Here is a 26,842-nt window from a genome sequence, read left to right as displayed (position 1 = left end):
GAAGTATTTTAAAGTTCTGGGGTATGGACCCCAATATTTATACCACATTTCCCTTTATTCTCTTGTGGCAAAGTCTCTGTGATTAGTTCTGTCCTCTCTGGCCCAGCTTCCCAGCAGGAGGTGGAGACAGCATTGTGTAAGGCAGACGAGGCCTATTCAGGTGCAAGGAAATCTTCTCCCACCACTCTAAAAGCAGCCCAGGTCTATTCAGCCCATCCCAGCCTCATCCATGAATGGCAGGACATACTCACCCCTCCAGTGGCTGTCTACAGTGAATTCAGATCCACAGTTCCTGTCACTCCAAAGTCAGACAGTCAATCCACAACCCAGAAGAGGCGCACAGGATGGTTAAGCAAGAAAATGCCTACTTTCTAAAAGTTTTAATCCTATATAGGGTTCAGCCCTTAATCAGTAAGGCTAGGCCATGTGTACTTCAGGATGTACGATAGTACAACGCGATCATTTTGATGGCGGTACTTTACATCACGGTTTTCACAACGCAAGTTGTTACAACGACTTGCGTTGGAGGGCGCCGATTGAGGATTAATATGATTTTCTATTCCAACTCCAGCCCACGTAACAGTAGGGAAGGTGTTGGAATAGAAAATCACACTATTCCTTAAGCAAGAGCGTCATCCAGCGCAAGACGTAGTAATGACTTGCGTTGTAATAGCTGCGTGGTAAAGGTCGTGAGGTGTAAACACTGCGTTGTAAACGATGATTCCTGTACTTCATAATCAACACAACAAATGCTAGTATTGATAATCATTCAATCAACCTTTTATCTTGAAGATCACACACTCAAATTGCTATGATCATTTGTATTTACTCAAACAATATTTTTCAATTGTTGAAAATGAAAAATATTCAAGTCATCAATTTATACAAATCTCATTACGATCAATAACCTTACAATACACAGAAACAAACTAACTTACAATGCATACACCACTGAACAAATCACACTAACAATAGATATCATATATATATATAACAACATAATACAAATCGAATATTTGTATTTCTTTTTGGTTCTGTACAGATAAGGATTATTCAATACAAAAAATATATGTATCGCCCTTGTTGAATACCATCCAGAGAGTATTTGGCATATTTTTTACAAGGGCAAACCACCAAACAGTGACCCTACTGAGCTCATTCAAAAATGATTATGACTCTCTATAATTTAATTATACATGAGCAACAGTTGTATAACATGCACATGACACTTGCTTGGCTGAAAGAAAAACTGTTGACATGTTTCAAACCCTTCCAAGTGCCTTTAAGGGTTCTCTTCAGGACTCAGAACACAAAAGAGATGAAAAATAACAAACTACACTATTGTTAGCATATTTGCTATTCAAAACATTCACTCAAACTCCCCTCATTCACATCGCACTCACAATCCCTCTCTTTCTTCTCCCCGGGTAGTAACATCTACTTTGCCGAAATGTAGGAACGCAGGGGATCTTTTACAATGATCAACCAAAAGGATCACAATTCTGCAACTGCTGATGTCAATGAAAAGGGGACTTACACCAAACCAAGAAGCCTGTCGATGGCTATCTTTCTGTTTTTTCAAGATTCAAAATTATCTGTAAAATAAACCCAAAGAAAACAGCACTTAATTCCAATCCTTAATAGTATATTCAAACTTTAGCGATATGCATGAAGTCCTCTGGTACATCGAGTCCGTAACCAGAGCCGGTGTATCCAGCACCTTATTGCATTTGTTACTTAACCGATCCTCGTTCGTAAAAGGTGTCACTTCGTTGTGCCCGTTTGTTGATGAAAAATTAGTCGTTCGTATAATTATTTTCTGAGGGTTAACCACATCTTCTAAGGTTACACACATCTGTCTACCGTCCATCGTATTCATTACAATGAACTAAAGGTTCAAAACAACTTAAAACCCTGTGCACATGGCGACCTTTGACGGTATACTTCAAAGAGTATAGTTCTCTACAATCTCCATAATTGTGTCTCCCAAGGTCAGACCACAGCCTACCTATACTGCAGTTGTTTCTTCTGTAAACAGCAAAGCGTCCAATCTCTGTCTCAATCTAATTTTCAGAGACGGGTGCGATGACTCGCAAGGCTCGAGTGAAAAGCGGCTTGGGTTTTAATTTACTTCCGGTTTGGATTCCAAAATTCCAAAGTAGCTCCTATTCTATCCTATGGGACAAATAACCTTTCCATTGTGAAAAACAAAACACACTGTATTTCACTATCAGGACATGTCACACACCAGCACATGTCCTACCTTTCAAATATACAACACCTTGCCCTTGGGGTACCTTGGGCCTACCTGGTGGTGCCTTACACGTAAGCAAATGAAAGGTTTGGGGCCTGGCCAATGGGAGCACTAGCCAGGTCGACATGGCAGACACAACTGTGGCCAGATACTACTTTGCAAGGTCTGAGAACCCTTTAAAGGGCTGCTTGTGTGGGCGGCACAACCAGTGCTGCAAGCCCACTAGCAGCATTTGATTTACAAGCCCTGGGCACACACAGTGCACTGTACTAGGGTATTAGCAGTACATCAAATAAGCTAAGCATGGAAATTCTAATCTATGGACACAATTTATACAGGGAGCACTTGCACTTTAGGATTGATCAGCAGTGGCAAAGTGCCCAAAGCATCTAGACCAGCAAAAACGAAATTTAGCACATTGCAAAAATACAGGAGACAGAGGCAAAGGAGACAGGGAAATGACACCAAGGACGCCAGTTCTAACACAGCATTTCAAATTCTTGCTATGATGGCTCATATCAAATATGTAAATGCCTCAGGGTGAGTGGGGTACCTAGGGAAGTGGAGCCCTCTTGTGTGCCCTTGGCTGCTACTATCACAAGACACTGGGATGTTACAGATCTTTGACAGAGATATCATCAATGATGTCTTGAATTATGTGGGTAGCTAGCCCAGACAGCTATCATGGAGAGCTGCATTGGGCATCTGTGTTTTGGTTTTGTGGTGTCTAACATTAATACACATAATTCTGATTTTCTCCAAATGAATGTATGAAATGCAGACTGGAAGTATCGGATGCAGTGAGTGGGGATTGCTTCTCAGTGTGGTCATGGAATGGAACCTGGCTCAGGCTTTTGCTCTCTGTGCATTGCATCATGAGTGGGTAGTGCACATGATGGCTACACAGGGGATCCCTGGCCATATTACATATAAGGCCCATGTCCTACTCTGTACTGAAGTACACCCTGAACTAGGAGCACAGGGTGCAGACCAGGACACTTTGCACTATTACAATGAATTCTCTGGTCAGAGTGGAGGTGCAAACTCATGCCTGCACTCTAAATTGCTCACTAGTAAAAGGTGAGTAGGCTGTTTAAAGCAGCTGGTCTGCCATTCATTTGCAGCCGGAGGTCAGGCCTTAGTTTAAAGAGGGTTAGGGATCCTTCCGCCAGCCGGTGCCCCACCCTGCAGGAGAATGCCTGTGGGTGGGGCTACTCTGATCCCTGCAAGGCCCTCTGTGAGAAAACTCTCTGGGGCTTAGTAACTGTTCGCAGCATCTATATGCTGCACCGTTATTGCATTGTCTAACTGCTCATTTTTGTCTGCTCTCACATCTATAATATGGTGCAGATGCAAAGGCAAAGTGGTCCCTCATTTGCCTGGAGGCATGCCCCCAGGCGAATTAGAGAACATTCTCCATGATCGCGCTAGCACAATGTCTGAGCTGGCATTATCCATATTATGTACCCCTTCTATAATACTAAAGTGCCACATATGTGCAAGTGTTCATTACATCACCAGGGCATTTTTGTAATATGGCCTTCAGAGGGATGTAGACCCAGGGATGCCTGTGCTACCATCTTACCCTGGCTATCACATTCATAAATGAAACCTGTATCCTAACATGGTAATCTCCCATTGGCCACCAAGGGCCACCTACATAAAGGCCACTCTACTTCATTGTGAACTTGGGGCAGCTGTGGCTCCGAACTGATTATAATCTCTGAAGGGACACCTTTCTTTTACTGGTCTGAGCTTAGCCCAACTGGCATTACACCAACAGACGATGACTTCTCAATTGTTAATCATCATCATAAAAAACTATTTTATACCTGTTTGACTAATTCTTCATGGAACCAGACCCTTGTTAGAACCTGTTTTATATTATGTTGAATATATGAACACTTCTTTCATTCAAACTCCTCAATTAGTGTCTATTTGTAAGGGATTACATCTAAATATATTTGTTTTACTGCTGAGTGTGACCATAAACACATTTCTGTAATAGTTACATTTCACAACAAGATGGGAATCTGGAGAAAACCTGAATCTATGAAAAATGTCCTACAGTCAGCATCATAATTCTGGTATATTTAGAGATTACGTGCTGCTGTTATTTAAATACACGAATGATCTGAAGGTCAAGTACACTGATTTAAGAATTTCTGCAAGTAGCAGTTCATATCTAATCAGCAGTAACTCCTACCCGTTGACTACTTTGCTATTTTGTTTTTTTAAGGTCAGTTATGGAGCCACTGTACCGCTGTTGAAAGACAAACACAATTTTCCATCCTTCTTTCGTACAGTGCCTAATGATGAAGTCCAGTCCAGGGTTATAGCCTTGCTGGTGGCTCGTTACAAATGGAACTGGGTGGGAATCCTGGCAGAGGAGAATGACTATGGCCTACAGGGCAGCCAGATCCTGAAAGAAGCGTTTGAGAAAGCGGGAATCTGCACTGCGTTCTACGACACTCTACCTACCGTGTATTCCAGCCTGAAAAGTAAAAGCATCATCAACACCATCCAAACCACCACAGCCAAGGTGATAATCATATTTTCTTCTGATGATAGTCTCTTTCCATTTATGGAGGATTTTTCAAAGCAAAACATTGCAAGGAAGATTTGGATTGCTAGTGACGGGTGGTCTGTTTCTCCCATATTTGGCCGACAAGACTTATGGCGAACGATTGAAGGTACCATTGGTTTAGTAGCTTCAAGAGGAGAAATGCCTGGCTTCCGAGACCACGTGTATGGCATGCACCCTGATACTGTGGCAAGTGATGTCTTCATCCATGAGTTCTGGGAGGATGTCTTTGCGTGCAGGTGGCCAGAAGTGAATTATACAACTGATAAGTCAAGCAAGGGAGCCATTGCTTGCACAGGATCAGAAGACCTCAAGAATGCAAATAACTCTTTCTTTGATTTTCTGAATCTTAGAATTACATATGCCACCTACAATGCAGTGTTTGCTATTGCGTATGCCCTACAGGACCTGGACACTTGTCAGGATGGAAAAGGCCCTTTTGTCAATAGGACATGTGCCAGTCTTACTAAGTTCGAGCCCTGGCAGGTAAAGTCTATGGAATCAAGCTTAATATTTTAAGTCTCACACTTAAAGTTTACAAACACAAACCATTTTGCAAGCCTACAGTATGTCTATAATATTATATAGAAATGTAATTTACTCTATTAGAAACACTTGCAGTATTGTAGGACACAGTGTGTCTAATGCATATGTATATTATGCAACTACTGCTGTCAGAGAGCACATGCTACAAACATAATGACATATTGTAAGATCTACTTACAGTTCTGTCAATGATAATATGCATTTATTGATATTGTTTTTCTTTTTTTAAATGACACATAATTGTCAATCATAGCTCACAAAGGACATGCTCTTACAGGCACTCTATGACCTTGACATTAACCCTTTACTTGCATAATTCCTGGGCCAGTCAGATACTAGAACCTCCTGACTTGATGCTATATGATTGATCCAGGTCTGTTTGTGGTAAAAGAGAAAGTAAGAGCTTGCAATGATGAACAGCCTCTTCGTAGTGTCCAGAGGTTACTTGGATCTGATTCTGAATTCATAACCATGCCTGATAAAGGTTATGGCTATACAGAAAATGATGATTCTGAGGCAGGCAATCTGCTATTTCCTTTTAACTCCAGTATTGGCTGTTATTTTAACCTAAAACATGCTAGTGCTTTGGATACCTTACCAGAAGGGGACATCCTTTAGCTATCTTGCTCTGCCACAGAGGAAGAGTCTTAATTTACCACACTGTTGAGCAAGGCTAAAGGAGCTCTAGAGCTCACCTTTCTCTATGAGTAGCAAAGTCCAACACTCTGGTAGCAGATTTGCAGGCTGTCTCATCAGCTGTTAAGCCCTTGCTTCTTTTAAGCAAGCTATGTTTCGAACCTGTCTTGGTTGCCTAGGTGAAGCATTTCTTGGGAACAAGCAGGCCACTAAAGGTCTGGTCTGGATGATCCAAAGTTTTTGTCCTCACACCCATAGCTAGAGATTAGGTTGGTTCAGGTTTCATCCTTCAAGATGAACCCTAATGCATTATACTCTAACCAGCAAATGCTCCATGTTTACTGGGGTTTATGTCCATGGTTTGTTGGAACTAGCAAAGCAGGTAACTGGTAAGTCTACTGTAACAGATGAAGGAGCACTTTTCGGATTTGGTCAGTGACATCTTGTATGTTTCAAAGTAGATCCTGAAGTATGACACCGACTTGATGGATAAATAGCAAATAATTGGCCATGCCCAACATACCACCCTGCTTTGCCTGAATGTGTTCCACTGACATTTAGGGAGATGTTCAAGCCACAAAATCCATTACGCTTTCATCTTTTTTCACTCCTCCAAATCCAACCAAGGAGGGAGAGCAACTGCATAGAATGGACCCGCGTTGCACACTGTCCAACTACATCAACCACTCTCTTCAGGATAGAGTTGATGATCAGCTGTTTCTGCCTTCACCAGCGCTAAGGAGTAGAAGGCAGTGACCAAATACATTATTTTAAGTTGTGTCATTCCCCTGGCATTTATGCCCATTCTGGTAGAGCCAGGGCTGCCACCTTGGCTTCTTCTACAGGCCTCCTGAATGCAAACATCTACCGGGCAGCAACATAGTCATCACTAGTTAAGTTTACCAAGTCTTAGTGGAGGGAAGCTGAAGGCACACACCATAAGTGAATACTACTTCTGGTCGAAATCCCACACAGGTTAGCAGCCTAGCTGTTCTTCTCTCCCCCAACATAAAAGCCACATGCCGGTATCTACGGGCAGCGGACGCTCTGAGGGCTGGTGAAACACGCCGACTGCAATCTAACCGCAGCGCCTGGTAAAGGGCTCCCGCGACTGCTATCTTGCGACTTCACTATACTTAGTATTTGCTATTGCCACAAAATATTGTTTTTTAACTCGCACATCATTGCTTTAAAAATTTCTTTTAAAGACTGTTGTTTACCTTGACTTTGCCCGCGAACTTCCCTGATCCACTGATTTGTGTCAGATTGAGTGGAGGGAAGCTGGATGCACACACCGGAAGTGAACATTACTTCCGGTCGAAATCCCACACAGGTTAGCAGCCTAGCTGTTCTCCCCTCCACCATAAAACCCACATGCCGGTTGCTACACAGAGCGGGTGCGCTGCCGGCGCGCCAAAGACGCACTAAAGGCAAGCCCGTCTGCGCCCATCCAAGACTGGACCGGGCCCAGGGCCATGCTCCCAGGCCTTTTTGATATGGATCTTCACAGTAAGACAATACCCTACACCAGTAAACATCTCAAACATATACTCAACACCAGCAATCATGCACAGAGCTGCCCTGGAGTCCACAGCCACTCAGTTCACCACCCGCTGCCCAAACTGCCCATTCTCACTAGAGAACTTCTACTCACCCCCCGCCAACACACACCAACTCACAGCCCATACACCAAGGAAAAATTTGCTCAGCTCTCATAAACGCTCGCTCCCTTCCCAAACATGAATACGAAATACTGAACCTCCTAGAAGACTATAAGCTAGACATTCTTCTTATAACAGAAACCTGGGGTGACCCCTGTTGTGGTCCAGACTTCTCCACAGCAACCCCTGACAGCTACTCCTCCTGCAGATTCGACAGAACTCGCAAAAACGGAGGAGGCCTTGCACTCATCCACCTAGAAAATTACTCAGTTAGGACTGCATTAATCCCCACCAATATTTGTGAAGCTTTCACCTTCACGATCATGGTCACCCATTCCCTTCCGTTCAGAGGCCTCCTCTTTTACTGCCCGCCAGGCTCCGGAACAGAATTCCTCTCAGCCATGGGCTGCCTACTAGAGCTAGTAGCAGGAGAATGTAATTTGTCCATCCTTGGAGACTTACATTTTCATCTTGAAGCCCATGATGACCAAGGTACGTCAGCCCTTTTAGCCGAATTAGAGGCTGTAGGCCTCTCACAATTAGTAACTTCCCCCACACATTTCACCGGCCACACACTGGATGGACTGTTCTCCAACAATCAGCAAATCTCCCTAGTGAACGTCCACCCGTTGCCATGGACAGATCACTGTGCAGTCCTTTTTGACATCCAAACTAAAACGAATACCACCCCTCATACCAACTTTCTTACCCCCAGGCAGTTCAAAGCGTGGGGTAACATCACACCACTAGATTTTAAATCCCACCTGCTCTCCACTCAGCAAGACCTTCCACACGACCCTGAACACACAGCCAACAACTACACACAACGGCTCCAGAACGCTGTTAACATGGTGGTCCCCCTCAAAATTGTATTCAACAATAGAAAGACTCCATCCGCCCCTTGGTTCACAGAGACACTAAGACTTGAGAAACAAAGATGCAGGTAGAAAGAATTGGCGCCAAAACTATGATCCAGCCCATAAAATCCTCTATAGAGAGACACTAAACAAATACAAATGCCTCCTAATTACAGAGAAAAGCAAATACTACCTTAAACAAATTGAATTGGTGCAAGATTGTGCCAAACAGATGTTCCAGGTAGTTACCAAGGTATCAGGACAAGGATCCAACCCCCCCACATTCGCCTCCCAAACACCTTGTAACTCGCTGGCCAGCTATTTCCCAAGAAAAAGTCAGTCACATCTACGCCTACTTCACAGCCCACACTACGACCGACAACCCCACAGGAGTTCCCAGAAAAGTCAAAAACCCTCCCCACCCCTGCAAAATCACTCCAATCAACGAACGAACCTCTCACACACTAGATGAATTTAGTCAAGTCTCCCTAAAAAAGATCTCTCATCTAATTACCACAGTCAAATCCGGATTCCCCAATGATCCTTGCCCCCCTTCTGCTCTCAAACTGATCCCTGACATCATAGGCCTTACCCTTGCAAACATCTGCAACTTGATGTTCGGGACAGGTACATACCCTCCCATCTGCGAAAAACCAGTCATCAAGCCTCTATTAAAGAAGAACAACCTCGATCCCACAGATACTAAAAGCTACAGACCAATTGCCTGTCTTCCATTCCAAGCAAAAATCGCTGAAAAAATCATGAATACACAGTTAGCACTCTTTATTGATGAAAACAACATACTTGATGACACCCAATTTGGCTACAGAAAGGGCCATGGTACTGAAACAGCTCTCATCAAAGCATCCGACGAAATCAGGAAGATACTTGATGGGGGAGGTGCTGCGTTCCTCGTGCTTCTGGACCTCTCAGTGGCATTCGACACGGTCGACCACGTAACATTGATCGACAGTGTCGCAGTCATCGGCATTACACATAAAGCCAAGGCCCTCCTAGCCTCCTTCCTCTCCAATTGCACTTGATCAGTGACACTCAGTGACCATCATTTGCCCTCCCATTTGGTGTGCCCCAAGGATCCCCGCTAAGTCCGACCTTGTTTCATCAAATCTTACAACATGGGCCTAACGTCATATGCCGACGACACGCAACTGGTACTAGCGGTCCACAATGATGGAGGGGCAGTGGCGGCAAACTTCCAGAGGGAATGCTATCCATCATTGCCTGGATGGCAAACAATTGCCTCAAAGTAAACTCTGACAAGACAGAGATGATGATCTTCGGTAACCTCTCCCATGCCTGGTTTCCTTCTTGGTGGCCAGCTAAGTTAGGATCACCTCTGACCCCTGTCACAAAGGTAAGGAATCTAGATGTTATGTTTGACGACAAGCTGTCATTCATACACCATGCCAACGCAGCCGTCTCAGCATCCTTCTACATTATAAAAATGATAAAGAAACTTCTACCTTTCCTCCCACCCGCGCTGGTAGGACTCTCATTAGCACACTAGTCATGTCCAAGGTCGATTACTGTAATGGCTATTACATCAATGTCCACGAAAGAGTCCTAAACAAGCTACAACTAGTGCAGAATTCAGCCGCCGGACTTCTGACAGCCACCCCCAAATTCACACCAATATCCAACCTGGTACGACAGCTCCACTGGCTGCCCGTCAGGAGCAGATCCAAGTTCAAGGTGCTATGCATTGCCTACGAAGCAGTCCATGCCATCTGACCGAAGTTTCTAAGGAAAACTCTGTGCTCCTACATCCCCAGCAGTAAACCTCATGGTTGTTCCCGAACCAAAAAAGCCTCCTGGGATTACAGAACATTTATGTTCGCCACCACCAAACTATGGAACAAGCTTCCCCTCCCCATCAAGACCAGTCCCACTCTGCTAATAGCCTTCCATACCAGCCTTCCTCCGCCCAGTCCACAGCGCCGAGGCACCAAAGGGTATTTGAGCGCTTTATACGTTGCACAAATAAATAAATAAAATAAATAAATAAATAAATTAGTGTCTCATGTCTAAGGCACACAGTGATGGGCACTTTGCCTGAGATATGCTGCATAACTTCTTTGGTTAACTGGCACTACTGCGAGGAAGTGAGGAATTTGCTGGAAGATGTATCTTTCAGGAGAAAGTGTTACTTAGTCCCCTGTCCTGTTGTGTTAGTGCTGTACATTTTCAGATCTCAAGGTATATAAACATGGTGTGTGCTGTATTTTTGCTGTCCTTGCATGTCCTCTCTGAATGCCTCTTAGGGGCATATAAAACATCCAGGAACTGACATCAGTGCACCGGTTGATGCCCACTATACTCAAATATGGTCATTAGTGGAGGCAGAGTCGAGGCTGGCGTTACATGGCACTACAAGAGCCACTGGAGAGCTATTGCTGGGGAAAACCCGTTTTGGACAAACCTCAAACTTGATAGGATCATTCAGAAAGTGAAGATTCTGCAAAAAAAGTATGTATCCTCGAGAAATATTTTTAACAAAGGTTAGTAGCTATTTCTTTTGGTCAAACATGTGTCATATGTGCCTTCAGAACAGGCCTTTGGCGTTTCTGTTACATTTACAGATGTGATATACAAAGTGCATGAAGCGGACATAACTTTTACTTTCAGTTTGAGATGCCTCAGTGTCTATTGTGATTAATTCATGGATGAGTTAGCATAATGCTGTCTGCTCACTTTGTGAAAGAAATACCCATCCTTGTTGACATACTTGACAAAGGGCCTGTCCTCTTACAGTATCATTAGCTAATTGTTCCTGTTATCAGTCTTTTATGATTAGTTGCTGCGCAGACTGTGGTGAGGTACTTTCCTGAAGACTTTTGGAAGCGATAGAGGGATAAAACTCTAAGGGCTCGATTCACAGAATGAATTTAAGACTCAATCCTAAACTTACTACTATTTTGGTATTCACAGAATGCACCTACTACTTTTGGCATTCACAGAATCAACTTACTACTTATGGTATTCACAGAAGTTAGGATTTTGTCTTAAGTTTGTCTTAAGAAAAAGTTAAGACAGACTTGAGACAGATTTAAGACAAACTTAAGACAGACTTAAGACAGAGTTAAGACAGACTTAAGACAGACTTAAGACAAAATCCTAACTTAAGTCTGTCTTAAGTTTGTCTTATGTCTGTCTAACTTAAGACAAAATCCTAACTTCTGTGAATACCAAAAGTAGTAAGTTCATTCTGTGAATACCAAAAGTAGTAAGTGCATTCTGTGAATGCCAAAAGTAGTAAGTGCATTCTGTGAATACTAAAATCGTAGTAAGTTTAGGATTGAGTCTTAAATTCATTCTGTGAATCGGGCCCAAATTGTTGCAAGGAAACATAGTCCAACATGTCCCTGACACTAAATAGGGAATTGTTGTTTGGAATTCTTTATTTAACCCCATTGCACAATTTAAACTCCGTCCATGAAAATGAAAACCTCACATTTTATAATCGAGCACACTTCCTGAATCATCACACCTCTTTTGAATGTATCTTACATCAATCCTGATTGCCTTCATGGGTAGAAGACCAAATCATTAAATTATGTTCAGAGTCTTTGCATGGATCTTGTTCATGACTGGTCCTGTATAATCCAGGCCCTGGTCACAAAGAAATTAAATCTTTGCCAACATGTGCGTACTTTCAGCGATTTACTAAAATCCCAGGCATGCACGAAGCTTTACTTGCAAAGTTAGGAATATCCCCGCGCGAATGTATTCCCAGAACGTTTGTGTGTTTACTTCCTCTATGTGAAATGCCTAATTTGTAAAAATTATAATAGTAATAAGTGCCTGAGCCCAAACTATTGCTCGGGAGACCACTGCAGCTTGAACACCTAACACAGGAGCAAAAACGCCACTGCCACCGTTACCTACTGATCTTTACATGTCAACAAATGTGACAGTATGTATTTGTCAACTAAACATGTAAGAACGGCCTAGGCGAGGTATTATTATTTACATTTTTTGTGTTACATTTCTTTATTGAGTTTTCTAAAAAAACATGACAACATATAAATACAATATATTACACAGTAAGTGCCAGATAACCGATGAGTTCAGATGAGGTTGACATGACATAATAGTGGCCCTATTACATAAAGTGCCCTGATGGCGCAACTGGCATTTGGGTCCGATTTGCGCGCCACCGGGGCACTTTGGTATTATGCAGCCCCTTCTGTAATACCTATAGTGCTGGTGCACATAAAGCGCCAGTGCTATCTTCAAAGGGGCGTTCCCTTATTTGTATGGGGGAGTGCTCCAATCAAATGAGGGACTCCCTCATTGGTATTACCGACATGGACGCAGAGGCAATGAAGCCCTCAGAAGGTGCACTCACAGTGTCCCACCTGAGAGTAGTCCTCTGCAGGGGGGTAAAGAGAAGGGTCCTATGGACCCCCAGATGTCCCCTTGCAGGCGGGTAAAAGTCAGTCACTGACTGCGTCCGCCTGCAAGGGGATCTGTATTCCCCTTTAAAAGTGCAGTCAGTTTGCCGCCTGCACAGTGAAACTCGGAGCAGCTTTAAAGCGGCCGCTCCGTATTTCATGTGAATGTGCTACCCTCAAGGCAGCACGAGTTCATGGCTGTCCTGGGATGCAGCGCATTCCCCATAATGCAGCGCATTTTCCTTCATTGCACCCGGCACATCTTTTTAAAAGTACGCCCGCGCAATAAAGGTAAATGCGCGGCATGTGTAATGCAGCCCTAGAAATCTTCATCGCTAGCATACACAAGTAATACCCAGCCATATGTATATCCAAGTCAATTATTAACATCTTTCATGAAACAAATCTCATAAAACAACATTAATATTTGCTAGTTTTAGTGAACCCAAATTATTGCTTACACCCGTCCTTTTAGAGAATTACCTCCCACCATGTAGCCCGGATAATTATTAGAAGCACATCCTCGAGCCCCCACACTCCTTTTTTTAATACAAACGTTATACCATAAATGTTATCCACAAGGTGAGAGGTAAAGAAGTATTAGTAAAATGTATCATTCACAGATCAGTCTAGTAGAGGGGGGAGGTGAGGTGGACAAGTTATGTCCTATGGAGGGTTAAATTGAAAAATTGTATGAGTTATTGGTGCTCAGACTTTCTATCCCCTCCCTTCTCCTCTGTATTCTTCATCTGTTTGATCCCACCTGAGAGCGAGTGGCGGCCACTTCCATGGAGCTAAAATGTCTGGTGGACCTAATTCCAGGCCGTGTGTAGTACTAGTCTCTGTCAGTTAGGATGGGGATCCTCCATTAAACCTCCCCAGGTGCCCTCAAACTGTGACTGTCCGTCATTTATTTTGTATATTCATTTTTTGAATGCCCCCATTTCATGTACATTGCTCAACCAGGTGTGAAATGTCAGAGCTGTTGCCTTATTCCATAACTGTAGTCTCATAATTGTGCTAATGCCAAGGCTGTCGATATCCACCTCTTTCTGTGAAAAGACATTGAGGGCAAGTCCGTAGGGTCATATAGATTTGCCACCCAGGCAATAACATCTGTCTTCACGTCAAATTGTGGTCGTACAGCATTCCAGATTTGTCTCCAGTAGTCATGTTTTCAAAATTCCCACAATATATGAACAATGCCAGCATTCCCTTTTCCAGCAAGGAGAGCCCAAGCTCAATTTGGTCTTGTGCATTTTTGCTGGTGTCCAATGCCAATGATGGAGTATCCTAAAGTAGATATACTTCAGATGGACCTCCCTCAACCCCTTGTGATGTTCTTCCAGTATTTTATCCCAATCCCCTTCCTGAAATTGTATTTGTAAACGCTATTCCCGCCATAACTGAAGTGTTTCCAAGGTCTCCTGTGGGAACGCGCTGTCAGTTAGGATGGAGTACATGCCTGACATTGTCCTTCTATATTCTCTCAATGTGTACAGATAGATTAAGATTGTAGATTGTGGCAGGTCTATAGGTCTATAGGTGAAGTCCCTAGTACCTTCCGTAATGAATGAGACAGTTAGATGAGAATGTGGGATGATGTGAATACGGGCAAGGTTTGTAAATGGTGCTCTCAAACCGTCATACAATATGTTTCTACAGATACAATTTTGCAAACCTTCCAATTCCACCAGCAGGATTCTTCCCCATCTATTAGAATTGCACTGTTCTGCCACAACAGGGCCTTTAGATGTAGAAACTCAGATGTGTTTGTCAATTTCTATGCCGTTCATCACGCCTGTTGCTAGGATTGTATGGGAAGCATGGGATTTGTTTGCAAGGGAGATGCATGCTGTCTTGTATAGTAAATCACTGGTATTAAGTATGTCTTCCCTGTGAGTTTTGAGCATGTATGCAGAGTGTGCCAACTGGTTCAATCCCCAGTCCCACTCCACGTGTGGAACCCATAAGCCTCCAGATGTATTGGTTGCAGATAATGTTGACCCTTTCAGTCTCATCTCCCAATAAAGATGATGATGTCCATTTTCAGCTCCTAAAGATGGAGTTGGGGATCATTAATAGCAGCATTCTGAAGACATAACTAAAGGCCTGATTATAACTTTGACAGTCGTACCGCCACCAGCCAGTGCCTGTCCATAAGTCCACCCACCATATCAAGAGTACCGCAACATCAGCCTGATGACACACTGCCGCCACCGCCCGGATCATGGATCTCGACGGCACGGCAGTGAAGATGGTTGAGTGGCATGGCGGTAGTGCAGAGGAAGGCACGATGTGCAGATTATAAACTGCATTTTCGACATCTTTTCATGGCAGGGACCCCGCCATGTAAAGGATATTTGAAATGTGAAGAAGGTGCTCCAAAAAGCCACCCCAGGCAATTTCGGCCAGGGGGGCAGTGCATGGGGCACATGTTGTGCCTCCTCTTCATTCACTATAGTGCCTGCACTGTGTACCATGACCAACATGCTGTATAGTTACAGTGTGCGTACAACTGAGCAGACGCTGCACCACGGTGGCATCACCTTCAGTCTCACTACCATGCCACCGCTGACAGACCACCATGCCCACAGTGGTCATGTCATAATAGGGCCGTCGGGACAGCCAGCCAGCTTGACGGCGGTCTACTGACCGCCGACACTACAGCCTGGTGACCTGACCGCCAGGTTTGTAATTTGGCCCTAAGTTTGGAAAAATTGCAATTTTTTTAGCTGCCCTTTCCCCCATAATGAGAGTTGTAAACCATTCCATTTCTTAAAGTCCGATAAGTCCAATTGAGTTTTCTGCACCTGTGGCAGTAGATGCTCTTGGATCATGTTGTCAAGCCCCTACTTTATGAGGCTTTGCAATATATTATATTGAATCATGTTGCTAAGTTCCTGGTTTATGAGGATCCCTCAGTATTCCAGTTGTGATTGATTCCATTTGAAGGGCAAAGGGCCTAATGAAGCTTGTGTGGTGGATGGAGAAATTGGTAAGGCTATGCATTTGGGCCAATTTATTCGGTATCCTCAAAGAATTGAGAACACGTTCATCAGTGCCAAACCAAAGGATGGTGGATTAGACAGCATCAATAGAACGTCATCCACCTAATATATTCTTCTTATTATTATTATTATTTAGGCATTTATACAGTGCATGGCTATCCAAATAAGTGCAAATAAGTGCTAAGAAACCAAATCTCTCACCTGCAGCGCTCACTGCCAAATTAAAACAGACAAGACTACAGTTGTTTACTAAATAGTGCCTCCTGCAGACTGAAGAGGAGGCAGAACGGAATTCCAGTAAATAACATTATCAGTAATTTCACAGTTCTCAAGTCTCCTGAGCAGATGAAGGTGGGATACTGTGTCAAAAGTAGCCCTTAAATTCAAAAGGATGAGTGCTGCAGTCCCACCCCAATCCTATGAGCTAGTGGAGCACAGGATACGCACTGTGGCCTGGCCGCAAATCTGATTAAGACACAAGCTGAACACCTTAGAATGGGGTTTTGTATTTGCTTTGTTACATAAATATGACTGTGGTGATGTATTCCTGGGACTTGGTAAGTTATTATATACACTCCGAGGAGCCAATATTAAGACAGGGTTATATGTATCAGAACAGGTCCCTATTGAGTGCGGCACAAGACAGGGTTGCCCGCTCTCACCTTTACTATTCAGGCTAGCTGTGGAGCTACTGGCAGAAGTACAGCCCAACAACTTAAGACGAATGGGGTATCCCCTTGGGAGATGGCACACACGCGGTCTTGCTGTATGTCAATGATCTGTTGACATATCTTAGAGATGTTTCGCAGCCATGTGCAGCTATCGAGAACACGCTGCTCACATTTTCCCCAGTGTCAGGACTAAGAGTGAATTGGGATAAGTCATGCCTGTACCCCTTTGAGGAGTCTACACCGGGTCCACAATTGGTCATCAATGGTAAGCCACAACGCTGGCAACTAACAGCTTTCGGCTATTTAGGGATCCACATATATCGGGACCCGCAAGATCTCCTTGAGGGTAACCTGGGACACGCCATCACAGCAGTGGGGGCACAAATGACCTTCTGGAGCACCCTGCCGCTGGATTGCGATGCTAAAAATGGTGGTTCTACCGTGATTACTTTACCACTTCACGAACTTACCACTCCACCTCAGGACGCCACTATTCAGACACTTGGAGTCAGATATGCGACAATTCATCTGGCACGGGTTGAGAAGTGATTACTAAAATGTACCCACCGACTACGCAGGGAGGCCTCCCATTGCCCAACATGGAGCAATATTATTTGGCAGCACAGCTTCAGTGGGTGGCACGCTGGCTCAGTGCACGTCACCTTGAAAACACAGCAACACAGACTCCGGGATACACTCAGCACCAGATAGTGGTGCTGGTACACCCCAGTAAAAAGGGAGGCATGCTTGTGCAGCTATTGGTGCGAGGGGCGTATCAATGTTACCGCCATTGCCTACGCATCACACATCTGGTACCACCATATGCTCCGTCCCTTCCCATACTGGGCACTCCCAGGAGACATCAGGCAATATCGAGTGTAGAACTTACACACTGGGAGGAAGCGGGCATACTTACACTGGGCGATTTATAAAATGGTGGTCAGCTCATTCCCTTTAAAGACCTGGCTGAAAGTTTGGGTCTGCCACAAGGCCAGTGAGCAGAGCGCAGCGTAGGGGAGCGTGGCACAAGAACCTGATACTCATTTAACCATATAATATTTACATGAACTGGGGTTGGGCCGCCACCTCACTAGATGGTTAGCAGAATCCCTAAGAACCCCCATGTAGGAGAGTAGGGTCTGCTATCCTATGGTCACCCCTAATTTTTGCTTTTTGCTTCACTGGTTTATGAATTAATGTGGCTAAGGGCCTGCTAATCAGACCCACAGCCTGCTGTTCTCTCTCTAAATTACTGCCAATGCACTCTAGGTGCATTACGAATTGGAACTGGTTCACCTTATTGGCCCCTGTAACAGTGTACCCTAGGTACCCAGGGCATAGGTGTTTCCAAGGCCTACCCGGGGCTGCAGCATGTATTGTGCCACCCCTGGCCTGGCCTCCATATTTGACACAACTGGCTGATCACTCAGCTGGGGTAAGTTGGTGTAATCACCTCTTGCTTAGATATAGTATCCTTATATCTAACCTTAACTGGACACATGTTAACCTATAAGCCATTCCTATGGAAGGCCACTGCAATCCTGGGGGCAGAGTGCGTGGTTACATGTGAGATGGTGCTCTAGCATGAGCTGAGCCTGTCTGCAGCTGTCGGGAACAACTCCCTTAGCTGTTCCGGGATATTGCCATACCATATACTCTTAAGTGCATTATAATCCTCACGGTTATATGCTAACTTTGGTTTGGCTTTATCAAAACATGTCGAGTAAGGTGTTATACGATTTGGAATACTATCCCCTCGACAGTTCTGTCAACAGGGATAGCATTCCACCCTTCTAGAGGGACACGACATGTGTGTAGCCTTAACCCCGGTTAAAGTTAACCAGAGCCTCAGCATCACAAAATGGATGCTGCCACCACAGACACAAGTCTGACCTCCTGCTGCTGGGAGTCCTTCCAGCGAGGGAGGCTTGGACAAAGGGTTTCCTGCCTTGGGAGGTGCGAGCACCACCCCAGACAGGATTTTGTGTATTGGGTAGGACAGGGCTGAATAGATTGAGACATGCCCGGGGCACACAAGGTGTCCCCGTGCATAAGCTAGTCCAAACCGGTCCTGGGACTTTCCAGACCCAGGCCTGGCGAGGAGCTGGACAAAAGAAAGGGGGTGTAACCGCCCCCCTTCCTGGTCCCACCCAGAGGAGGGACCTAGCAGGTGATCCACCCCTCAGATTAGGAATAAGAGTGGGAGCAGTGCCATAGCACCTCAGATCATCCTGAAATCAACTTTAAACTAAGAAGACGACTGGACTTCGACATTCTGCTGCACAGAAGACTGAAGAGCATCTCCCTTGTGGCCTAGGAGTGGCCACCCTGTGAACACAGGCACCAACCAGCAACTCAATGTCTGCTTTGCCGCTGCCTCCCACCGGAGCCCGAGCCCAGAGCCTGACAAGACCCAGACTCCCAGACTTCTCACAGCCCGATCCACAGTCCCTGCAAAGAAGGGACCAGTGGAGGCACCGAGAGACGTGGGACTGGACCTCTTGGAAGACACTCGAAAAGCTGACTGCGCAGCATCAGAGGCATCCTCGATGTTGTGCTTTGGGGACTGAGAACCCCCACCACCGAGCAGCCCTTGCACCGAAGATCAGCCCCCCAACATCTCCACGATCTGCGTGGGGCCCTTTTGCATTGTGCCACTCGACGCGCCATCACGGCCACTAGCCACGTGGTCAGCGGCCATCTTGGCGATGAAACCGAAGAACTACACTGCGGGTCTGATTGCTCCAGACTTGCCCTCACTCCTGTAAAAGGGAGCACCCGCTCTGACCTTGCTGGTCCGAGTGATAAGCCTTTTTTGATTCCTGCATGACTTGCATTAGCCAAGGCCTGTTTGCTTCAATCAAGTTGCCAACACTGCCAACAGCGAGAAGCCTGCGTGGAACAGCTTGTGACCGACTCCTGGACATCCTCAACCCCCGGTGTCCACGTGGCTGCAGAGAGAAGCTACACCTCAACGCCTGTTTGCACCTGACATCGCCTGGTTCCAATCTGGTACCACGGTAGTCACTGGCTAGTGACTTTGAACATTGTCCCCTCTGCTTTCAGGTCTTCACAACTTCAGATCCACCCTTGGATCCACCGGAACTCTTCACATCGAGCTGCTGCAGCATCTTCAGCTCCAAGCACCATCGACCAGCGTGACGAAACCCGACACTACTTCGACCCCATGCACCCGCTTCCTGTGGGTGAGGTAACTCAGCAACGCCGGTGTTCCCACACTGGTACACACCTCTAGGGCCTGTGTCTCAAGTTTCAGCTTTCTAGGTCACTCGGAAGGTTCCTAACTAACTAACTTTCTAACTTTTACGCACCATAGACTTTGTATTGGTGAGTGCGTGCACTTTAAACACTGCACCCGAGTCCCGCGGGCCTTTCCCGACTAGCAGCCTGATTCATGCAAACCGGATTCTGTGATTCTCAATTAGCGATTAACTGCGAATTGCAATTGAGAAATCGCAGAACGGGATTCATGATGTTTTGCGATAAAAAAAAGCGGTTCGCACGCGGCCGCAAAAAACGTTTGCGATTATCGAAAATCGCAGAAAAATCGCAATTTCCGGCTACATCCGTGTCGGATTTGCGATATTGCAAATAGCGATATCGCTAATTGCGAGATCGCAAAAAGCGAGATCACAAAATCGCGAGATCGGGAAAACGGGAAGTCGCATTTCGAGCACAGTGATGACATCACAACCAGGAAGCAGCCAGTTCCCACCCCCATTCATCACAGTGAGGCAGACCTCGAGGCAGCCACAGAGAGAGCTCCTGCAAGTCAGCTTGGATTACCATTTCCCAACTACACTGCAGCTATGTCTGAGGAGGCAGTACCTGGGCCCAGCAACACCACAGGGCGCAAGAGAAAGCTAAAGTTCTCCGAGCAGGAGTTGGAGCACTTAATTGAAGGGGTGGTGGAGAACCACTCCAAACTGTTCGAGAAGGACTCAAGGAGGGTGCCCGAGCAGGAGAAACGCAGGATCTGGGTGGGCATAGCGTCCGCGGTGAACTCTGTGGGTGTGGCCGACAGGTCACTGGAGGAACTTAAGAAACGTTGGTACGACCTCCGAGGTGGTGCCAAAGAGAAGGTAGCTGAGAGGCTTGGAGAGTCCCTGGGCACTGGAGGGGGAGGACCTACAGTCCCTCCAAACACCCTCTTGGAGGATCGAGTAGAAGACACGCTGGAGGCTGAGGCGTGCATCGGAGTGACCCGTCTGGACTCATCCCGCCCCACCCAAGACATCCAAGGTAAGTGGCATGCGACTGCGACCCTGTCCCCTATGAATGGCCATGACCATATAGCCTCCCATAATGTTACATAGTCATGCCATCGGTGCACATCAGGTAATTCCCTAAAGCATTGTGGGACATGTAGTGTGGCCACAATGTAGAAGTACCCCAATGCAGCCAGACAGGTTCAAAAGTACGCAAAGCCATAGGCAGTCAGGGAATGTCACCCAGCATGCATGTAGCAACTGCACGTGTGACAGATACATGCAACTAATGAACGTCCACTTCCCCTCACAGGTGGCGCAGACAGCAGCGACAGGCTGCAAATAGATGAGGAAGCACAGGATGACGAGGAGGTGCCGTTACATACACAGCCTCCTGCGTCTGGTGCAGCAACAACTCCTGCAGCCAGGTCCACCACCAGTGTGCCTCCAGACCCTGCCGCAGCAACAACCCCTGCAGCCAGGTCCACCACCAGTGTGCCTCCAGCCTCTGCCGCTGCAACAACCCCTGCAGCCAGGTCCACCACCAGTGTGCCTCCAGCCTCTGCCGCTGCAACAACCCCTGCAGCCAGGTCCACCACCAGTGTGCCTCCAGCCTCTGCCGCTGCAACAACCCCTGCAGCCAGGTCCACCACCAGTGTGCCTCCAGCCCCTGCCGCACCAGCAATGCCTAGCTTCACTCCTCCATCAGCTGGAGCATCAACATCAGCTCCCACGACAGCGGCAACATAGCGGCCACCCACTGTGTCAGGCCGACAGAGCATGCGTGGCAGGTCTCGCCTGCAGACCAATGCTCCCAGCACCAGGAGGGGGAATGGACAGCGGCTGCCCAGCATGAGTGTGGAACGTCGCATGCTCAGGATACACCAGCTGCAGGCACGCCGGCAAGGGGCCATACAGCTCCACCTTTGCAACATTGGCCGCAATGTGGCAGGTGTGGGGGACCGGATGGACCGCATGACGGCAGCCATGGCAGGTGTGGGTGAGGGGATGGCCCGCATGACTGCAGCCATGGAGGCCAACACAGCTGCAATGATTGCGCAGCGCAGCACAGCCCGCCGCCGCCACCGTCAGCTACTGACCCGGCTGACGGCTTACACACGGTCAAATTATGTTGTGGGCAATGCAACCATGCAGCTATCGCGCCGGTCCCTGGCGCAGCAGCAGCAGCTCATACAGTGCTGCGAGGATGTGGCCAGGGTACTTGAGCACCTGACCACTGCCGTGACCGCACTTCACCCTGCTCTACTTGCCACTGTCGGGGGTTATGATGCCAGTGAAGGGACATCAAGTGTGAGCAGCCACTCTGCCTCACACGTAGGGGTGCTGAGGCGCAGCACCAGGCCCACTGCAGGGACACGTGCGGAGCCTGAGGTGGAGCCAGAGAGGCGCGCGGGTGCTTCGCGCCGGAGGCGCACCTGACTGAATGGTACTTGGACAGGCACAGGCTGAACATAAGCCTGCCCTGTGTATTGGACGCATCAGTATGCTGAAATACTGTTAGCATTTGCAGGATGGCAACAGGAACCTTTTTTGTGAATCAAACAATTATATTTTATTTAGCATCCCACATTGGCGTTGTGTCATTTTAAAATTTTGCATGCAATTGTGATTTGTTGGGTGAGGGGAGAGGGTGCACTAGAAACTGTTCATTGTGATGTGGTTGCGTCGTCTGTGGCCTTCACCTGGGTTCTCTCCGCGTGCATGGCGCGCATGTGCAGGTGGCCGGTCGTCCCCTTCCGATTCACTGCCAGAGATGTCGACAGGTATCCGGCACTTGGTAGCAATGTTGTGTAGTATAGCACACACAGCCACAATGCGGCAGCAAACTTCAGGACTGTAGTAAATGGCCCCACCTGTCTTGTGAAGTATACAGAATCTGCTCTTCAGTAGCCCAAATGTTCTCTCAATGCAATTCCTTGTGCGTATGTGTGCTACGGTGTAACGCCGTTGCTGTGGTGTAGCAGGGTTGAGGTATGGGGTGAGGAGGTATTCACGCAGGGCGTAGCCACTGTCACCTGAATGAGAGGAGCAGAGGGTGAGTGCCTGTGCAGCGCAGCTACTTCATCGCAGTGTGACATTGTGGGCAAAGTGTACTTACCAAGTAGGTGTCCTTCCCCGAAGTCTCCCCTGGCCAGTCGTGTGTGGAGGCCGCTGTGCCGGAATATGAATGATTCATGTGTACTCCCCGGGTACTGTGCCACTATGTCTGTGATGTATGTCTTTGCATTGCAGTTGTTGGAAAAAATGGGGACCCCTACATAATGTTTAGTTTGCTTTTAGTAGGGAAGAGAACAACATTTTTAGAGAAAAGAGACAAGTATAAAGCAAACTATTAATAATTAAAGCGCCCTTGTCTTGACCCACTATAACATATTAAATGCTAACACATAATAATTTTCTGAGACAGTGATATATCAAAATTATAAATTTTTTTATTATTTTATGTTTCTTGATTTTTTGTTCATTATTTTTTACCTCAGTTCATTTATAAAAGACATATATATTTCATATAAATTATCGGTCAGTAACACATAAAGTACATACAAATATAAACTACACACACTCAACAATAATGAAAAAAGAAAAAAGAAAAATAGACAAGTGTTATACGATATGATTGGTTGATGGATAAGTGAAGAAGGCAAATGCGGTAAGGTGGAGCACAACGCGTTTCGGCCAAGGGGCCTTCATCAGGTTACCGTCATTCGTATATGACATACAACATAACTTATATTTTTATTAGTAGAATACACGATTTTAAAATTCCACACACAAGTTGATTAGCTGTTGGGTATTGAAGAATGCTATATTGAAGCACTGATACTCTTTATTTTGGGCTCCCTTGTTGTCAAACAATTCTAGGGAAGCGGCGATTTTAGATAACTCACACAGACATTCTTCTTACAGATATCGACACGTGTTAGCCTTTAACATCTAATTCTGAGGCTCGTTTATAGTATCCATTCACAGTAGATATTCTGGCGTCCTATGTTTACCCCTTCTAATTAGCTGTTTGTAGTTTGCTGCATTGTTTTAAGGCAGTCCACTTCGTTCTTTAAATTTCTTGTTAACGGTAGTTCGAATCGTGATTTCTCTATGCAGTTTAGTATCGGTTGAATCTTTTGTTTGATGCCGGTGCTGCATAGCCTGGGGTTCTGCTCGTGTACGTGTCTTCCGTTACCGATGCGAGCATCTGGATGTTGAGGGAGTGGTAGGACTTGCGATTGCGGTACATCATACAATTTATGATGTATAAATGTAAACTGTTTTTATTTCTGTTACTTTAATAAATTGATGTGTACCTTATGTTTAGAATTGTATTCGTTCATGATTTTATCGTTGGTTGCTTTAAAGCTAAGTTTTAGCTTATCCTGTATATGTCTCAAGGGAACTAGTTTAATTTCGAGGATAGGGAGTAGCACACCCTGACTACAACTACTAGATAGGTTTAGTAGGTAAACACCAGTGTAGGTAGATTGCAACATATCCACCCACACTAGAGCAATGTCTGGAGCAGAGGGTTCCACTGGGAATGTCTCTGTTGAGAGTGACCCTCCAAGGGCATTATCCAAATTTGCTATATTTTCCTTTAAGGAACTAAGGCAGCTTTGTGCCTTAAGGGGTCGAAGACAGGGCCAACCCCTACTACAGACCACCTTAGAGAGATCTTAGACGAGTCTGAGGCTCTAAAGACCTCTAAAGTAGACCCCACAGGGAATGCTGAAGGAGGCTCTCCCACTGAAGATGACAATACTGATGTCCCTGTCCCTGTAATCCAGTTAGATGAGGATGACCAAGTCCCTGGAGGTACTCAGCCTGATGAGGAGGAGGAAGAGGAGACAGAAGGGGGGAGCAGTGATTCAGATGATGGAAGAAATAGCCAGCTGCTAGTCAGTAGGCTTAACCAGGCTAACTTAAGTGTATTTGGGACTGAAGCAAGGCTGACCTTGCCCAGACACCCAAGTGGACTTAACCAGGAGCGTAGGAGGAAGAGGAATCACTCAGGTGACTCCAATACCTCCCAGGCTTCTAGAGGCTCTCATGGTCACTCCAGAAGGGAGATGACTAGCCCTCAGAGAAGGGAACATGAGGCCAAAATGAGAGAGGCTGAACTTAGGATCCAGAGACAAGAATTAGAAGTTGCCCTGGCCCAAGAGAAACTTGCTAGAGAGAGTGGGGTAATAGAACCCACTGGTGGCAGCATTATCCACAAGGATAAAGACAGGTCTTTTGATAACAGAAACCTGAGTAAGATTGTGCCCCCTACAAAGCTGGGGATGATATCCACAAATGGATGACTGCACTTGAGAGAGCCTGCAAGGTACAGCGGATCCCTCAGGAGCAGTGAGCAGCAATCTTGTGGCTCTCCTTTGAAGGTAGAGGCCGAGACAGACTCCTCACAGTTAGTGATGGGGATTCTAGAAACTACCTGGTCCTGAAGAGTGCTCTGATTGATGGGTTAGGCTTAACCACTGAACAGTACAGGTTAATGTTCAGAGATACCCAGAAGACACAGACTCAGGACTGGTCTGAATTTGTTGAGTGTGCCACTAAGGCTCTGGAGGGATGGTTGCTGGGAAGCAAGGTTACAGACTATGAAGGATTGTATAATCTGCTGATGAGAGAACAAATTTTAAATAATTGTCAGAACCAGCAGTTGCATCAACATTTGGTTGACTCAGATTTTACCTCTCCCCAAGAATTGGGAAAGAGGGCAGATAAATGGGTTAGAACCAGAGTTAAGCAAAAGAACCAGAACCAGAAACAGGGTGGTGACCAGAAGAAAACAGACCAGAAGGGTGAGGAGCAGAAAGCTAAAGACCAGAAGTCTTCAACAGGGCCCCAAACTAATGCAGAGGGTGGGTCCCAAACTTCTAAGAAGAAGAAGAAAGAAGGTCAAAGAAAACCCTGGTGTAGTACTTGTAAAAACACCTCTCACTGGACAAGTGAGTGTAAAAAGGGTGGAGCCCCCAACACTGCGGCCCCTAAGGCACCTGCACCCACTAGTACAGCTGGCAGTGTTGGTCCACAAACCAAGGGGGTAGTGGGTATCACCTTGGGAACTGAAGGAGATTCTGACCTAGTCAGAACCCTTACACAGGCTGTTCTGATTTGTGAGGGGGACATAGATTTGGGCCCTACCATAAGTCCCAGTAACCTGGGCAAATACAGACAGACGCCTTTGATTAATGACAAAGTGGCTCAAGCATACAGGGACACATGTGCCAGTGTCACTATGGTGACACCTAACTTTGTGGACCCTGGACAATACATGCCAGGTGATAATTACCTGGTGACAAATGCCAGCAATGTCACCACTGCCCATAGTGTGGCAATTGTTAACTTTTCCTGGGGAGGGGTAACTGGCCTAAAAAGAGTTGTGGTTAGTACTGATCTCCCAGTTGAATGTTTGTTGGGCAATGACCTGGAGAGCTCTCTATTGTCAGAAGTTGAGTACAGGACTCATGCAGAGATGTTAGGGATATCATCACATGTCCTTGCTGTGACCAGGTCACAGGCCAAAAAGTGCCTCTCTGAACCTCAGGTCTTGGATCCTGGAACAATGGACCAAGCACCTTCCAAGAAGAAGAACAGGAGGGTAAAGGCTGTGCCTTCCCAACTGCCTACAAGTGAGGATCAGCCTTCACAGGAAGCTGGTCTTGAGACCCCTGAAGGAACTGTCTCTGAAGAACTTAAACCTGACCAGGCTGAGTTTCTGGGGACAGGGGGACCTTCTAGGGCAGACTTGGGGCAGGCTCAGTTAACCTGTCCTTCTCTTGAACCCCTCAGACAGCAAGCTGCTGCTGAGGCTGCTGGGAATGCTCATGGTGCCCATAAAGTATATTGGGATGATGGACTCCTTTATTCAGAGGGTAGAGACCCCAAGCCTGCTGCAACCAGGAGGTTGGTTATACCTCTGCAATTTAGGGGCTTCCTACTTACCTTGGCCCATGATA

General features: G+C 46.1%; 1 protein-coding gene across 1 annotated transcript in view; it reads left to right on the top strand.

Annotated features, from left to right (window-relative positions):
• The first annotated feature begins 10,068 nt into the window (after positions 1-10,068).
• LOC147724694 (vomeronasal type-2 receptor 26-like) overlaps positions 10,069-26,842 on the top strand; it is a 90,284-nt gene continuing 73,510 nt past the window's right edge. Inside the window, exon 1 of the mRNA XM_086918089.1 lies at positions 10,069-10,203. Within this exon, the coding sequence (XP_086774215.1) occupies positions 10,069-10,203 (135 nt within the window). The remainder of the gene's footprint in view (positions 10,204-26,842) is intronic.

The sequence above is a fragment of the Lissotriton vulgaris genome, chromosome 4_1 (assembly GCF_964263255.1).
Source record: "Lissotriton vulgaris chromosome 4_1, aLisVul1.2, whole genome shotgun sequence".
Classification (NCBI taxonomy): domain Eukaryota; kingdom Metazoa; phylum Chordata; class Amphibia; order Caudata; family Salamandridae; genus Lissotriton; species Lissotriton vulgaris.
The sequence above is the reverse complement of the archived record's forward strand: the minus strand, read 5'-3'. Positions and strand labels throughout refer to the sequence as shown.